This window comes from Hemiscyllium ocellatum, chromosome 4 (assembly GCF_020745735.1).
Source record: "Hemiscyllium ocellatum isolate sHemOce1 chromosome 4, sHemOce1.pat.X.cur, whole genome shotgun sequence".
Lineage (NCBI taxonomy): Eukaryota > Metazoa > Chordata > Chondrichthyes > Orectolobiformes > Hemiscylliidae > Hemiscyllium > Hemiscyllium ocellatum.
Window position 1 is genome coordinate 112,605,218 of NC_083404.1, and position 17,847 is coordinate 112,623,064.

A 17,847-nucleotide genomic window follows, 5' to 3' on the forward strand; every position below is an offset into this window, starting at 1 on the left:
ATAATCTGTGATACGATTGATAAAAGCAAGTGTCCCATATGCTGCCTTAACCACCTTATTACCCTGTCCTGCTGCTTTAAGGGATCTGTGAACAAGCATGTCATGATCCCTTTGTTTCTCTAAGTGTTCTACCATTTATTGAGTGCTCCTTGTTACTTCTTCCAAAACTTATCACCACTCGCATTTCAGGGTTACATTTCATCTAATGTCCAAATGAAATCGATCGATTTAGGGCTAAGGTAAGAAAATTCTTCATCCAAGTGGTAGTAAACCTGTGGAATTCTCTACCACAGAAGTCTGTGGAGGCCAAGTCCCTGAGTATAGCTGTGAATAATGCTACATGTTTGGAAGGTGGATACTGGCAGAATTAATATCGTAAATTATATCCTATTTTAATCAGGCTGAACAGCCGTCGAGAAAATGATTCTTTTCCTTGTTTCTAAAGGTAAAAGGAAGGAGAGGTGTAAGGAGAAGAAAGGCAAGGAGCACGTTAAACTAAAACAGAAGAAAAAGAAAAAAAAGAAAAAGAAATCCAAGTATGGTGAGCGGAGCTGATGTTAGCTTGTATTGTTAGAACAAAGACTTACCTTAAGTTTGCGCATTTACTAAGGTAAAATGCCTCAAGTCATGTCACTAAAGTGTAACTGGATGCAAAATTGATGCTGAGTTAAAGAAAAAGGTAATACACTGAATAACTAAAAGCTTATTCAGTGCAATGAATTTGAAATGTGGTAAAGGATGAGGGAGGCAAGTGGAGAAACAAAGATTTCAGGAGAGAATTCTGGAGCTTGGGATTAAACAGCTAATTGATATCTGTCAGTGGTGAGGTGAAAGGAGTGAAGGACTTTGTTGCTTTTGAATTTTATTTTGATTGCAATACAGACAACATCTCCAAAAAATCAGGATTGACTGCATGGAGTAATTGAGGAGAATGTTGTAGAATTACATGTGGCATTTGGTGCCAAACTCAACCTTTTCTAAGGTTATAATAAATTCCATTCTGGTAGCAAGCTGAGGGAGTCTGAAATTAAATGAACTGAGGCCATGCTCCAAACCAATAACACATTTGGAATTCTTAGAAAAGCTAGCTATATTTTCCTTCATTTCATTACCTGTACTAGTCATCGTAATAATCCTCTCAGTAAGATTCCTAATTCTGCTGCTACTTGTCTTAGAGCAATCATTTGGATGTCTGGTGCTAGAAATGATCGGGGAGAAAAACAAATGTGACTTGTCTTTCTGACTATAAACAAAGTACGTATAAAACACAAGTGCTGGAATAGTGAATATCTCACTTTACTGAATATGTGGTCCTTCATTGTGATCTCAGACTTTAAGGAGCAATTATGTGACTTGCAACAAGTATGTGTATCTTCAAGGTATAAAAACTCAAAAAGAACAGTCAGTCAACTATGGCTAAGGAATTAAGTTCAGCATTGTATCAGCTTAAAAGAAAAGGCTTGTGAAGGTGCCAGAAATAGCAGTAAATCTGAGGATTGGAAGGCTTGTAGAATGCACCGAGAAACTGATAAGAAAAGGGAGAATAGAATATGAATGCAAACGATCAAATAAAAACATACTTTAACAAAGTTCTGGAGGTATATATTAATGTAAATGCTTAGCTAAGATGCATGTGGATCTTTTACAGGCAGCATTAGGAGGACTTAAAAATAGAGAAATGACAAAGAAGCTAAATTATACTTTGTACATGTTTTCACTGAAGATGATACAAGAAATCTTGCAAAGAAATCCTCATGGCTAGGCAAAATAAGTTGAAGGAAATTAGTATTGCTAAGAAGGTCATAATTGGAGAAATTGGTGAGGCTGAAAATTGATAAATATCTAGAATCTGATGTTGGAGAATGTGATCATTGTGAGTTTTCTTCAAAGATTCTGTAGATTTTGGATTGAAAATTAGAAAATGTCACCTTGTGATGTAAGAAGGGAGTGAGAGTGAAGAAAGGGAACACCAGACCTGTCGCCTTTGTGTTGGTCATCATAGAATCCCTACAGTATGAAAATAGGCCATTTGGCCCAACAAGTCCATACTGACCCTCTGAAGAGTATCCTGCCCAGACTCATTCCTCAACGTTATTACTTCACATTTCCCCTGACAAATACACCTCACCTACACATCCCTGAACACTATGGGCATTTTAGCATGGCCAATTCACCTAACCCCCACATCTTTGGATTGTGGGAAGAAAACCATGCAGACACGGGGAGAATGTGCAAACTCCATAATCTCCCGAGGCTGGAATCAAACCTGGGTCCCTGGCACTGTGAGGCAGCACTATTAACCGCTGAGCCACCCCATTTGTAGTAGGTAAAAATGTTAGAACCCATTATAAAGGCTGAGATAAATAGATATTTGGATCATGATGATCTAATTGGGAATAGTCAGCCTGGATTTATGAGTAGAAAATTGTGTTTGAAAACTTGTTGAAGCTTTTTTAAGATGTTACTAACAAAATTTATAAGGAGAGCAAATAGATGAAGTATACTTAGATTTTCAGAAAGATTTTGATAGATGTTCCCACGGAAGGCTGATTAGAAGCATTAAGGCATGTGTGATAGGAGGTAACATACTGGCATGGGTTAATTGGCTAACAGACAGAATACCGAGAGGAGGAATAAATGGATTAATCTCACATTGGTAGGTTGTGAGTAGTGAGGGACCACAAAGATCAGTAATTGGGTTCCAGCAATTCACATCTGGGGACTAAATGTAATATTTCCAAATTTGCAGATGATACAAAACTAAGTATGAGTGTGTGTTGTAAGTAATATGTGTAATGGTTTCAAGAGAATTTGGACAGGCTATAGTGTATGGGTAAGAACATGTCAGATGGAAAATAATGTGGAAAAATGTGAGGTTTTCTATTTTCATAGGAGGATCAGATGTGCAGAGTATTTCTTAAATGGTAACAGTGTGGAAAGTCTAGATGCACAAAGAGACCTAGTTGGTCTTGTCGATAAGTTATTGATGTCTAATATGCAGGTGTGAAAATGTGTTGCTAGAAAAGCGCAGCAGGTCAGGCAGCATCCAAGGAGCAGGAGAATCGACGTTTAGGGCATGAGCCCTTCTTCAGGAATGAGGAAAGTGTGTCCAGCAGGCTAAGATGAAAGGTAGGGAGGAGGAACTTGGGGGAGGGGCGTTGGAAATGCGATAGATGGAAGGAGGTCTAGGTGAGGGTGATAGGCCGCAGTGGGGGTGGGGGCGGAGAGGTCAGGAAGAAGATTGCAGGTTAGGATCTGGGGTGTGCAGTGAGAGAGGGACTCACTGAAATTCTTGTAGAGGGAGGAAGAGAGATTCTTCAAGGAAGGCATCCTTGCAAGAGGATTCGCAGTAGGTTAAAATCTTCGAGGAGAAAGTGAGGACTGCAGATGCTGGAGATCAGAGCTGAAAATGTGTTGCTGGAAAAGCGCAGCAGGTCAGGCAGCATCCAAGGAACAGGAGAGTCGACGTTTCAGGCATGAGCCCTTCTTCAGGAATGAGGAGAGTGTGTGGCAAGCTCTTATTGCAAGAGGTGCTGAGCACAGGGGTAGTTAAGTCTTGCTTGGTTAGACCGCATCCAGAATACTACCTGCAATTTTGGTCTTCCTCCCTCAGGAAAGATATTATTGTCAAAGGAGTGCAACTAAGATTCACCGTATGTGATCCTGGGATGGTGGGACTGTCCTATGAGGAGTAATTGGACAAAGTGAGTGTATATTCTCTCAGGTTTTGAAGGATGAGAGGGGATCTCATGAAAACTTAAATACTTAAAGGGATTAACAGGATAACAGGGAAGATGTTTCCTTTTGTTGGGGAATTAAGAACCGGGGGCACAGTTTAAAATTGGGGGGCTGTCACTTAGGTCTGAGGTGAGAATTGTTTTTCACTCGCGATTGCAAATCTTTGGAATTCACAAACACAGGCAGCATTGGAAGCTTAGTCTTTGAGTATGTTGAAGGTAAAGGTTGATAACCTGTAAGCCATCAGTAATCAGAAAGTTATGGGGATGACATGGTTAAATGGCATTGAAGTGATTAGCCAGCCATGATCTCATTGAACAGCAGGACAGAGTAAATGGGCAGATTGGTCTTCTCCTATTCTTATGTTCCTACTGTGTACTTAAACAATATATATCACCTGGAGTTCTTAATTTGTAAATGGTACTCCACTCACTTGCATGGATGCATCCTTCCTTGCTTAAGCACAAAAAGAACCTGGTGAGAAATTAGCTGCTCTGCCTCCTCCATCAATAGGCATGAAAATTGAAACATCTCCAAAGCTGTGGTGAGTAGGGGAGGCTCCCACTCCCTGAGGCTTTTCTTTTGTTATTAGGCAAAGAATAATAGCATGAAAAATGTGATGCTGGAAAAGCGCAGCAGGTCAGGCAGCATCCATGGAGCATGAGAATCGAATTTTCGGGCATAAGCCCTTCTTCAGGAATGAGGAGGGTGTGCCAAGCAGGCTAAGATAAAAGGTAGGGAGGAGGAACTTGGGGGAGATTCGTTGGGAATACGATAGGTGGAAGGAGGTTAAGGTGAGGGTGATAGGCCGGAGAGGGGGTGGGGGGGCGGAGAGGTCAGGAATAAGATTGCAGATCAAGAGGGCGGTGCTGAGTCCGAGGGTTGGGACTGAGATAAGGTGGGGTAGGGGAAATGAGGAAGCTGGAGAAATCGGCATTAACCCTTGTGGTTGGAGGGTTCCTAGGCGGAAGATGAGGCACTCTTCCTCCAGGCGTTGTGTTGCCATGATCTGGCATGAAGGAGTCCAAGGACCTGCATGTCCTTGGCAGAGTGGGAGGGGGAGTTAGTGTTCAGCCACAGGGCGGCTGGGTTGGTTGGTGCGGGTGTCCCAGGAGTGTTCTCTGAAACATTCCGCAAGTAGGCGGCCTGTTTCCCCAATGTAGAGGAGGCCATATCGGGTGCAGCGGATGCAGTAAATGATGTGTGTGGAGGTGTAGGTGAATTTGTGACGGATATGGAAGGAACCCTTGGGGTCTTGGGGGGAGGTGTGGGCGCAAGTTTTGCATTTCTTGTGGTTGCAGGGGAAGGTGCCGGGAATGGAGTTTGGATTGGTGGGGGGTGTGGACCTGACGAAGTCGCGGAGGGAGTGGTCTTTCCGGAATGCTGCTAGGGGAGGGGAGGGAAATATATCCCTGGTGGTGGGGTCTGTTTGGAGGTGGCGCAAATGACAAAAGATGATACAATGTATCTGGAGGTTGATGGGGTGGTAGGTGAGGACCAGTGGGGTTCTGTCCTGGTGGCGATTGGAGGGGCGGGGTTCAAGGGCGGAGGAGTAGGAAGTGTAGGAGATGTGGTGGAGAACATCTTCAACCACATCTATGGGGAAATTACAGTCTTTGAAGAAGGAGGCCATCTGGGTGGTTCGGTATTGGAATTGGTCATCCTGGGAGCTGATGTGGTGGAGACGAGGGAATTGGGAATATGGGATGGTGTTTTTACAGGGGGCAGGGTAGGAGGAGGTGTAATCTAGGTAGCTGTGGGAGTCGCCACCAGACAGACCCCACCACCAAGGATATACTTCCCTCCCCTCCCCTATCAGCGCTCCGAAAAGACCACTCCCTCCGTGACTCCCTTGTCAGGTCCACACCCTCCACCAACCCAACCTCCACTCCTGGCACCTTCTCGTGCAACCGCAAGTAATGCAAAACTTGCACCCACACCTCCACCTTCACTTCCATCCAAGGCCCCAAGATATCCTTCCACATCCATCACAAATTCACCTGCACTTCCACATGCATCATTTACTGCATCCGCTGCACCCGATATGGCCTCCTCTATATTGGGGAGACAGGCCGCTTACTTGCGGAACGTTTCAGAGAACACCTCTGGGACACCCGCACCAACCAACCCAACCGCCCTGTGGCTGAACACTTTAACTCCCCCTCCCACTCCGCCAAGGACATGCAGGTCCTTGGCTGCCTCCATCGCCAGACCATGGCAACATGACGCCTGGAGGAAGAGCGCCTCATCTTCTGCCTCGGAACCCTCCAACCACAAGGGATGAATGCTGATTTCTCCAGCTTCCTCATTTCCCTCCCCCCACCTTATCTCAGTCTCAACTTTCGGACTCAGCACCGCCTTCTTGACCTGCAATCTTCTTCCTGACCTTTCCACCCCCAGCCCCTCTCCGGCCTATCACCCTCACCTTAACCTCCTTCCACCTATCACATTCCCAACGAACCTCCCCAAGTCCCTCCTCCCTACCTTTTATCTTAGCCTGCTTGGCACACCCTCCTCATTCCTGAAGAAGGGCTTATGCCCAAAACATCGATTCTCCTGCTGCTTGGATGCTGCCTGACCTGCTGCACTTTTCCAGAAACACATTTTTCAGCTCTGATCTCCAGCATCTGCAGTCCTCACTTTCTCCTAAAGAATGATAGCATGCATTGTTTATCCTAAAAATATCCACAAAGATTTCCTTTTCCACTTGTCAGCTTATCATTGTGAATCGACAGTGGGAGAGTGATATCATTCAGTTTCAGTAAAACTCCCAGTGATTTTATTTTAGCTGAGGCTTGGTTAAATGCAGATCCAAGTACACCCGATTGTTCCGCAGTGTTTATTTATCTACTCAACATGTGGAATTAATTAAAGATTAAATTAGAGAAACTGATAAACGGGATATTATCCTACAGTGTTATCACTGACTTTCGCTCTGTGCCTGAAAATTCTCTTTCTTAACCTTGTTGTGTCTCCATGAATTCCTCTTAAAACATACCTACCTCATGACCGTGCCATTGGTTATCAATAACTTTGATTTTACTGACAAGGGAAATCCTGCTCAAAATCCTCATATCTGAAGTATTCATTATGCATGGGTATGAGATCCCTTCCGTTATGATACTTGGCATTGTTCTGTCTTGGTAAGCTGTTGTATACAGCAAGTTGATGGTATAGTCTCATAGCGCACTTTTACTGATGGGTGAGAAGCAGCTGCTGACACAACTGCTGCGTATGAAATAGTTACCTGGTGTTGTGTGTTTTTTTGTGTGGGTATCGGTTGCCAAGACTCAATTGTCATGGTGGCACAAATCAGTCCATAGTTGTCACCATTTTCCCTTCTCATTATCTAATGTAGCATCTCTTAGGTAGACCTATAATGTATGGAACCTTCATGCCACACTTGCAAACATTCTTGAAGCAGAGTTTTAGGTAGCCTATTGGTTGTGTAACACCATCTGCATTGCTAACTGGATAATTCTTAAGTATGCAACTGTCTTCCATCCTGTGGGGATGCTGGAGCCAACAAAATGATCTCTGTTGATGAGTGTCAACATGCTTGGGAGCTTTGCTTTTAAGCGGTTTGCTACATTTGTGGTTTTGCTGGACGTAGTTAGCAACTTCTACTATCTTGGATCCATGGACCAGCAGTCTGTCTCTTGATGCAAAATCCAATGTGAACGTATCAAAAGCAGTTACTACCTTTGACAAATTACAAACCATGCATTGGAAACTTCAGACAGACTCTGAGCATCTTGTTGCATGGCTGTGGAATATGGAATAAGGAAGTTCTCAAAAAAGGAAGTTATAGCCTTTCTTTTTGGCCATTTGTGGCATATTCTGGAAGGACAAAGTCAAGAATGCGGTAGTCCTTTATTACGTCAGGTAATCAGGACTAGACATTCAGCTCTCTTATTAATATTAAATTCTATTCCGTATTACTAATTAAAGTGACGTTAAGAAGATGAGTTAATCCTGAAAAGATCCACATTGTGGCAATGAGCATTGAAAAAATCCTGACTGCTTTCAAGGTGCAAACCCGCTGAGTGGCTTTCTCACTTTCCTATACTCCTAACTCGCTTTAATTGAATAATTTCGATTTAAGTTGAAAATTCACAAGTGACTGCATCCTAATTACCTTAAGTGGTTCACTTTAACTTAATGGTCTTGCTTTCTCCTCAGAATTGATGGACTATGAAGGATTCAAAGATATTTCTCTGGAGTTTCTGGAAAGATGTTCGTCTCCCATAGCCAAATCTGGAAGCTCTCTCACCTTATGGTGTGGATCTGTGATGAAACCAGCCTATCTGTCACCAAAATCTCTTCTGTCCTCTGAATCGTTGCTGGAGCTAAGCACAGGTCATACTCCTAGATATGAATGTAAGTGTTGAAATTGCAAACAAGTCTTTGGTAGAATGGCAGTCTTCACTGTTCATTATTAAATTATAAGTTACTCTTTTCTGGATGCGATGGCATTATCCCTGAAGAAGGACTAACTGCAGTACCCGCCTTCAAAGATATGAGGGGTTTAGCTCTGCAAAACAATATTGCGTTATTTCCACAATAAGTTAGATGTAATTGGTTAATTAATTGACTATTCCTTCGTGTTAAGTGCTAATTCATAGAAGGACCACTGAAAAGATAGGGTTTGGGGCTTAGCTTTGCTGCTCCTCTCCCTTGTAAAATTGCTGTCTCTTGTACAGCTGTAAATGTTTACTGTAAACTGTTTTGTAATTTGTTTAATAAAATAAAAAAAATAGAAGGACCACTGAGGCCCTTGAGGCAGCAGAGATAGGAAGAATAAGGCTAATCACTATGATGAAAATGATAAACTGAGGAGAAAATAAGTAAGTTCAGACTCAGTCTTTGGAAAAGCCACCTGTCACAAAGATAAGCTGTGTCAAATGTTGATTTTAATTCCTTGGTGGAAACATGACATTGAACTTTAGATTAGATTAGATTAGACTTACAGTGTGGAAACAGGCCCTTCGGCCCAACAAGTCCACACCGACCCGCCGAAGCGAAACCCACCCATACATTTACCCCTTACCTAACACTACGGGCAATTTAGCATGGCCAATTCACCTGACCCGCACATCTTTGGACTGTGGGAGGAAACCGGAGCACCCGGAGGAAACCCATGCTGACACGGGGAGAACGTGCAAACTCCACACAGTCAGTCGCCTGAGTCGGGAATTGAACCCGGGTCTCAGGCGCTGTGAGGCAGCAGTGCTAACCACTGTGCCACCGTGCCGCCCAAACTTTTTGAAACAAGCTAAAGAGAATTCAACACTCAACTCAAGATAGCCAACTCTAATTTGTATTACTATACATTCCACATGCCAAACCCTTTGTCACAAGATGGCATATTTCTTCTTGAGGAAGACGCTTATCAACACTGGAACAATCTGAAACAGATGCCATCAAAATCCACACAGGATTCAAGCAAAGCTCTTTGATAGCCCCCCATTCTATTACAATCTACCTGACTGGTTATTCATGTCATCAGCTGTCTTTTGGTGTAAGAATTAAATGCAGACTGGACTGAAACCTCTTTAATCTCCATGCGAAAGCCAACTTGACTATGGTAGATGTACATGACCTACATTATGCTGAAGATTGCAGTGTTGTTCATTCTGTACCAGATTTGCAAGACTATTGATCTAATCAATTCCACACTCAAGAAATTTTGGCCTGTCCAATAATGTTGCTTAAACAAAGTATCTGGTCAGTCAAATATTTCACTTTCCATTTACGTTCAAGGAGAGACTTTGGAATATGTGGAACGTATCTCATATCTTGGGAGACTTATCTCTCAATGAGGAAATCCAGTACAGAATCATCCGTGTTAGTGTAACCTTCTACGGACTACAGCAGTGAGGGTTTGACCTCTGCAAATCAGCAAAGTGTATAGAACAGTTGACATTAACACACTGATGTATTACAGTTAGGTCTGGCTACATGTTAATAATATATAAACCCAATCCCACCAGGTGCTTTTTACCCCACATTCAAACAGTCACACCTCTTATGGGAGGATGAAGAAAATGCTCTGAGGACACTCTGAAGTCCTCCGTGATGCGTGGCAGCAATGGCTGTGAGGAGAATGCTGCCAATCTCACAAAATGATAACAACTTGTCCATCATGCACTTGAAATGATGAGGTACGTCGGCAGTAGAGAAGGGAAGTAAAGGAAGCAATCCTGCATAGCAGGAAACACCACCTAATGGAACATGCAGTCCAATATGCTCTAAGTTCTACAGATTAAGAATCATTCCTGATGATCCCTGAAGGGCTTTTGCCCGAAACGTTGACTCTCCTCCTCGGATGCTGGCTGACCTGCTGTACTTTCCCAGCACCATGCTCTCGAGATTAAGAATCAGTCTATTTAATCAGATGGAGACCAATGAGAACGACCTTCCACGATGCCCTATTGACAAGGGAATTATGGAAATCAACTGGAATATGCAACTACAAAAAAATGAATGATTAAAAGCTAATTTCTTGGACAATGGGACCTTGGTTTTATGATAACTAACACCTTTGCAAAGTGAGTTTTGAGAAGATTTGTAGCTCAGGTTGAGGTTCTGGATGTACGTTTGCTTGCTGAACTGGAAGATTAGTTTTCAGACATTTCATCATCAGCATACTAGGTAACATCATCAGTGAGCCTTGGGTGAAGCACTGGTGTTAGTGACCCGTTTTCTGTTTGTGTTTAGGTTTCCTTGGGTTGGTGATGTCATTTGCTGCAGTGGTGTTGTTTGCTGTTGTGGCGTCATTTCCTGGTCTTTTTCTCAGAGGGTGGTAAATGGGGTCCAAGTCGATGTGTTTGTTGATAGAGTTCCGGTTGGAATGCCATGCTTCGAGGAATTCTAGTGCATGTCTCTGTTTGGCTTGTCCTAGCCTGGATGTGTTGTCCCAGTGGAAGTGGTGTCCTTACATACAGATGAGGACGGACACCACTTCGTCTGGGACAATGCATCCATCTTAGGACAAGCTAAACAGAGACATGCATGAGAATTCCTAGAAGCACTGCATTCCAACCAGAACTCTATCAACAAACGCATCGACTTGGACTCTATTTACCACCCTCTGAGAAAAAGAACTGGAAATGATATCACCAACCCAAGGAAACCTAAACACATAAGTAGAAATCGGATCACTAACACAAGTGCTTCACTGGAGGCTTACCTAGTATGGTGATGAAACATCTGAAAACAAACCTTCCAGCTCAGCAAGCATACTAATATCCATAGCTTTCCAGCTGATCTAGTTGAGTTTCAATTGGAATACACAATTATGTTTGAATCACTGCCTATCATGACTCTGTACTGCGAATATTCTATGTTTTATAATGACAGCTGTTTTAATTTTTTAAAGTAACCACAACATCAAAAAGAAGACTGCCAGAAGTCACATAGTGAATTCTTGTTGATTCAGCTTCAGCAAAAGAGGCAGACAGGTTGAATTATCATTTAGAACTTGATTAACCCTTCCGTAACATGATGGGTCCTTGAAGGTGTGTAAATTCAAAACTTTTGAAACAAGCAGGAATGTGGAAGAAGCCCCAAAGGGAATTCTGACCTAATTGACTTTGTGAAAGTGATTCATTAAGTTCACATAGCCACCATCTTATGACAGCATCAGAGAGAGGAGAAAAAAAGGAACCAGCTAAGTTCTCCAACATTGAACCAGATTACCAAAGGGCAAAACATGCAGTACCACAAAAATTAAATCAAGTCCTTGTAGAATAAGTTGTTCTCAGTCCATCTGTGGGGAAACATTCACCTACTCATCTTCAGACATCTGTGCAGCTGCTGAATTCTGACTTTTTATTCAAATCTTTCAAGCAAGTAAAGCCTGAAACATTGAAGGGCTGACCTGACTTTCATCTTTATAAATATCTGTTATCAGGATTTACTTTTAATCTTTATTTTTATATATTATCTCATAATGTATCAAGTTTTTACTTACCAACTTTCAGGAGCAGTTTTGAAATAAGCTGCTTATTCAAACTTACAGCTTTGCAGCTGCTTATTTTTAAACTGAATCACTGAATAATCTAAAAGGGGCTAAATGAACCATGCAAATTCAGAGTTCACTCACCGCATTACAGACGTGCCTGATGGGAATGCATTTCCCCAGCAGAACTGTATCAGCAGCTGAGAAGCTAACTAGGGTCCCTTAGGTTGCTTATTCTCTCACCCACCCACTCTCTCATTCTCTCACACACTCTCCATCCCTCTCTTAGATCCTCCAAATCTCTTCCTTTCCAGACAACCTGCAAGTTTGGATGCTGTCTGCTATTGTTTGACTCTCCATGTGTAGCAGACAAGACATATTAAATAAGGAGCTAAACTCTACACTGTCTCTCCAGGGCAATAACTGACTCAGATATTTACATTTTTGTATTGAAAGGATCGAGCCCATCAAATTCAGCTTGAAACTGGCCAGATTGCCAAACTGTGAGCAATGTACCAAGGAAACTCAATTATCCAAATGAGATAGGCAGGCAGAAATTCATTTGGATAATTGACTATTTGGTTAATTAATTCAATGCCTCTACTCTGGGGCTTGGAGTTTTCTAAAGTTTCCTTTTTCCTCACTCTGCCTGCGTTGCTCCCCCTCTCTATCTCAGGGTTTGTTTCTGATCAGACACACACTTGTGTGTAAGGGACCTGTGGTATTGCTGAAGCCTCCCCCCACTCCCCCACCCCCCCATCAGTTCAATGGGATTGACACAGCAAGCACTTGCTAAGTCCGCTCCCAGTTCAGGAGACTAGGTAGCAGCACACCGCATGTGAGAACTGCCCCCATCACCCCCTGTCTGGCGCCCCCACCCTTGTTTGCCCCCATGCCTGCCACCCTTCCGCCCTAACCTGGGGCAGTTGGACTGGACACCAACAGCAAGACTGCTGTTACCTTTGTGGGGGTGAGTCTCAACGTAGCAGACACGCACGCAGACACACACGCAGACACACACGCAGACACACACGCAGACACACACGCAGACACACACGCAGACACACACGCAGACACACACAACTTCTTACTGCAACGTTTTGACAAGTCCCACCTTTGTCCTGTACAGGACAATGTTGGAGAGATTATCAGGGGAAGGGGGGTTTCGGGCACACCTGTGTAGAACTCCAGGAAAAGTGTGGGGGGAGAGAGAGGGGGTGGACAGTCATTTGGAGACGGTATTTGTGCTCCCATCAATGTCCAGAACTGTTCTCGGTTGCATTTCAGAAAGCCGAAATCATATTTAGTAATTGTAAACAAAAGATGAGATCAGTGTTGGAAACACCTCTTTGATGTAACGTTTCTATTGGAACCTTGAGATCTTCGGATAATCTGAACTTCGGATAGTTGATATTCGGATAATCAAGGTTCCTCTGTGCTCTTTTGCCTTGTTTTATTCACTACAATTTGGTAAACATATCCTTCCCCAAACTGTAATCTGAATGTAGACTTTGAGGTATGTAGTGGGTGCAGAAATCAATGCATATTTTAGCATCTTGCATATCAATTTGTGTGTGATAAATTAATCTTTCTATGGTGAACACAAGAAAACGTTAAAAATCACACAACACCAGGTTATAGTCCAACGGGTTTAATTGGAAGCACACTAGCTTTCGGAGCGACGCTCCTTCATCACGTGATAGGGGAGGGCTCGATTGTAACACATAATTTATAGCAAAAATTTGCAGTGTGATGTAACTGAAATTATACTTTTCAATGTATAATTTCAGTTACATCACACTGCAAATTTTTGCTATAAATTCTGTGTTACAATCGAGCCCTCCACTACTACCTGATGAAGGAGCGTCGCTCCGAAAGCTAGTGTGCTTCCAATTAAACCCGTTGGACTATAACCTGGTATTGTTTGATTTTTAACTTTGTTCACCCCGGTCCAACACCAGCATCTCCAAATCATGACAAGAAAACGTGTTTGGTTCTTTTATGATTACAATGCATAAACTGGTAGATAAAGTGGTTCTCAAGGGCAGCTAGGGATGAGCAAGGGCTTAAGCAGAGATGCCTAAATCTCTTCTGTGAAAAGAAGGGAACCATTTGACCCCCTCCTTGCCCGGTCCTAACACATCTCAGAAGAGAACCTTGAAGAGATGTACTTCACAGATGCTGAAAATAAACTGGGAATGGTATGCAGAGCATGTCAAGAGGAAGTGGATAAAAGATATCACATCAATTAATTTAGAACAGCGATCGGCAAATAATTTCAACATCTGGAATGAATTGCAAAGATGCTGGACATAGAAACAGTTCAAATGGAAAAATTGTAGGGTTGGCTTTCTGAAAAGATGGGAGCAATTAAAGCAGAGTCTCCTCATTCAACCTGCCTTGTATTCTTGTGGTGTTCATTTTTCTATTTAAATCAAGTTGAGATGAATGGATCACCATCCACACAAAGTGATTATGGTAAACCTCAGGAAGTAGATTTTTAACTGAAGTCTGAGCTCTGTTGCTGATATCTTCTGAGATATGGGCATATTACCAAGTGTATATTTTACAAGTATTGTGCAAGTTTTTTTAAACAGATGATATGGGCTGTTTTAATTTCTATCCTTTTGGTAGTTTGTCTTGGGTGGTGTCATTCGATATACTCCTGATGTGTTCACACAAACATTTGATGATCCTAATTAATGGCATGTTTATATTGGCTTCCTTCCAATTAAAAACTGCACTGGCTTAATGATAGAACCTTCTAAGGGAGAGGGAAATAAAAGTACAAATAATGTCGCTGGACTGGCAATCCAGAGGCCCAGGTTAACGTTCTGGGGAAATGGGTACAAAATGCGTCATGACAACTGGTGGAATTTGAATTCAGTTAATAAAACTGGAATGTAAATCCAGTTTCAGTATTGATAACCACAAAGTTAAACGTGTGAACACCCATTTGTTGCATGCGTATCCTTTAGAGTGAGAGGGGTCACTTAGCTCAGTCAGATGATTAGCTGGCTTGTGATGCAGAGTAATCCCAACAGTACAAGGTTACCATAAAGGTCCTCCCTTCTCAACCACACCTTTCACCTGAGGCATGGTGACCCTCATATTAAACCCATCAGCAGTGGTGTCTCTCTATAATGAGAGAGAAGCCCTTTTATTTTCTGGCACAATGGCAACTTTACTTATCTTTTAGGAAAAGAAACCTGCCATCTTTAATCAGTCAGGCCTAGTGTTGACACGAGGCCCACAAAACATGATGATTCCAAACTGGTCTCTGAAATGACCTCACAAGCTACACGTTCAAGAGCACTTATGGCTGGGCAACAAATGTCGGCCTGGTCAATGACGCTCATGCCCCGTAAAAGAATAAATAGAGGAAAAATGTACAAAAAGATGAAGAATGTGGCTGTGGTGCTAGATAAAGTTTCTCCTGTAATTTTATTATTTTTCAACTGTAGGAAGTGCAGTTGTAATGAGTTTGGCTTTGTGTAATGAGTTTAGTACCTGAAATGTTCTAAAGGTTTGGCAGATGCATTTATTCTTTTGAGATAGAAATAGAGATTAATTTGAGAGGGTGCAGAGGAAGTTTACAAAGAAGTTGTCAGGAATGGCAACATTTAGTTATGAGAAAAGATAGCACAGTTTAATGTTAGTTTCTTTAGAACAGAGAAGGCTGAGGGATAACTTAAGTTAGATATATAGAATTATGAAGAACCTAGTGTCAAGGTGCATAGAGCAGAACTCATTTCCCCCAACAAGGACATCAATCAGGTGGGACATAAATTTAAATTGGTTAGTAGAATGAGAAAGAGTTGAGTAATGTTTTTCCCCCAGACATGGTTCTCACTGTCTAAAAGGGTGATAGAGGCAAAACATTTACTGTATTTAAATAATATATGGGTATACACTTGAAATTCAATAATCCGGAAGGTTAAGAATGATGATCTGAATAGTGGGATTCAGCTGCATATTCTGTGTCTTTAATGGCCACATAAAAATGTGCCAAATGGTCTCCTACCCTGCTAAAAATGTTCCATATTTTTATGGAATGTGGTGAGGAAAAAGTGGGGGTAACAAAGGCCTGTAGGATATTAGTAAAGAAATGTTATCTTTAACTGTTCTATATCAGCGAGCATATTAATGAAATATTAGCCCATTTATTTATATATTCTAACGCTTGTATCATGCAATGATGAAAGATTTTCTAGATCGGTATGCTAAGAGTGTCTGTATAAACATACAAATTAGGAACAGGATTAGGCCACGCTGCCCATCCAGCCGATCTGAGTATGCCATATTCCTGTGTGCCACTTATAATCTTTGAACCATTTTTTTATCAAAAATCTAGCCACTGCTGTCTTAAAATTGTTCAAGACGCTGTATCAACAGAGTTCTAAAGAGTCTCAAAAACCCTCCTTATCTCTAAATTAACAGGGTGATCCCTTACTTCTAAGCAGTGACCTATATCCTCCCATAAGGTAAAATATCTTTCCTAAATCTAACCTGTCAAGACCCCCTCTGGATCTTCTATGTTTCCCACTCTTATAAACTCCAATAGTTACAATCCGAGCTTGTTCAACGTTTACGCATGATGTGGAGGTGCCTGCCTCAGGTAGCTACCTGAAGAATGAGCAAGGCTTCGAAAGTTTGTGGTTTCAAATACCCTCGCAATAAACTATCTCATTCTATTTTCTTGCCAAATTATTTGCTGCATACTATTCTATCGTGATGCATGTACTGGCATTTCTGTCCTCTGTGTACTGCATTGTTCCAGTGAAGCTGAGCGTAAAGCTTCAGGAAGAGCGATGGCCTAGTGGTACTATCACTGGACTATTAATCCAGGTACCCAGGTAATTCCATGGACTATGCATTCAATAAAAATCTGGAATTAAAATCTAACGACCACAAATCCATTGTCGTTTGTCTGGAACATATACTCATCTGGTTCACTAATATCCTTAAGGGAAGGAAACCTGCCATCCCCATCTGATCTGGCTTACATCTGACTTCAGACCCACAGCAATGTGGTTGAGTCTTAACTGCCCCTCTGGGCAATTATCTATGAGCAATAAATGCTGACCTCGTCAATGATACCCTCATCCCAGCAGTGAATTAGAAAAAGGGATCACTATCTCATCTTTCAACTAGGCATTTTAAAGCCTTTGGACTCTATTAAGTTCAGTAATTTCAGGTTGTTCAATATTCTTTCCTTTTTTTTCAGCCAGCAGCACAGTTGTTGTCAATAATTGTTTGTTTGTTTTGTTTCCTAGCCTCTCTTTGGCCTCCCAGGACTAACTTTTTGAGTCACTCGATCTCTCTTGTTTTTCACCCTTCACAGGCCTTCCCTTTCTCCTTATCCCAGCCACCCTTACTTAAAGCATTCTAACTTTACTCAGTTCTGGAAAGCCTTAGACCTAACATGTAATTTCTCTCTACACATATGTTGCTGAAGGTGCTGAGTTTTTATTTCAGCATAATTGCTTTTATTTCAGATTTCCAGCATCCACATTTTGCTGTTTTCCAATTTCTCTATATTTGTGTTTCTTCTATCATGACTATTGCATTGTCATTGGCTAATGTGGTGCCACTGTTTAAGAAGGGTGGTAAGGACAAGTCAGGGAACTATAGACCAGTGAGCCTGACCTCGGTGATGGGCAAGTTGTTGGAGGGAATCCTGATGGACAGGATGTACATGTATTTGGAAAGGCAAAGACTGATTAGGGATAGTCAACATAGTTTTGTGTGTGCAAAATCATGTCTCTCAAACTTGATTGAGTTTTTTGAGGAAGTTACAACGAGGATTGATGAGGACAGAGCAGTAGATGTGATCTGTATGAACTTCAGTTTGACAAAGTTCCCCATGGGAGACTGATTAGCAAGGTTAGATCTCACGGAATACAGGGAGAACTAGCCATTTGGATACAGAACTGGCTCAAAGATAGAAGACAGAGGATGGTGGTGCAGGGTTGTTTTTCAGACTGGAAGCCTGTGACCAGTGGAGTGCCACAAGGATCAGTGCTGGGTCCTCCACTTTTTGTCATTTACATAAATGATTTGGATGTGAGCATAAGAGGTACAGTTAGTAAGTTTGCAGATGACACCAAAATTGGAGTGTTTGTGGACAGCAAAGAAGGTTACCT

The 17,847-nt window shown here is 42.1% G+C and overlaps 1 protein-coding gene across 2 annotated transcripts in view; it reads left to right on the forward strand.

The window, feature by feature from the left end:
* phf20l1 (PHD finger protein 20 like 1) overlaps positions 1–17,847 on the forward strand; it is a 126,833-nt gene that overhangs the window by 83,170 nt on the left and 25,816 nt on the right. For both annotated transcript variants that reach the window (XM_060823774.1, XM_060823775.1), the window contains 2 exons: positions 446–541; positions 7,921–8,118. In XM_060823774.1, coding sequence (XP_060679757.1) covers positions 446–541; positions 7,921–8,118 — 294 coding nt within the window. The remainder of the gene's footprint in view (positions 1–445; positions 542–7,920; positions 8,119–17,847) is intronic.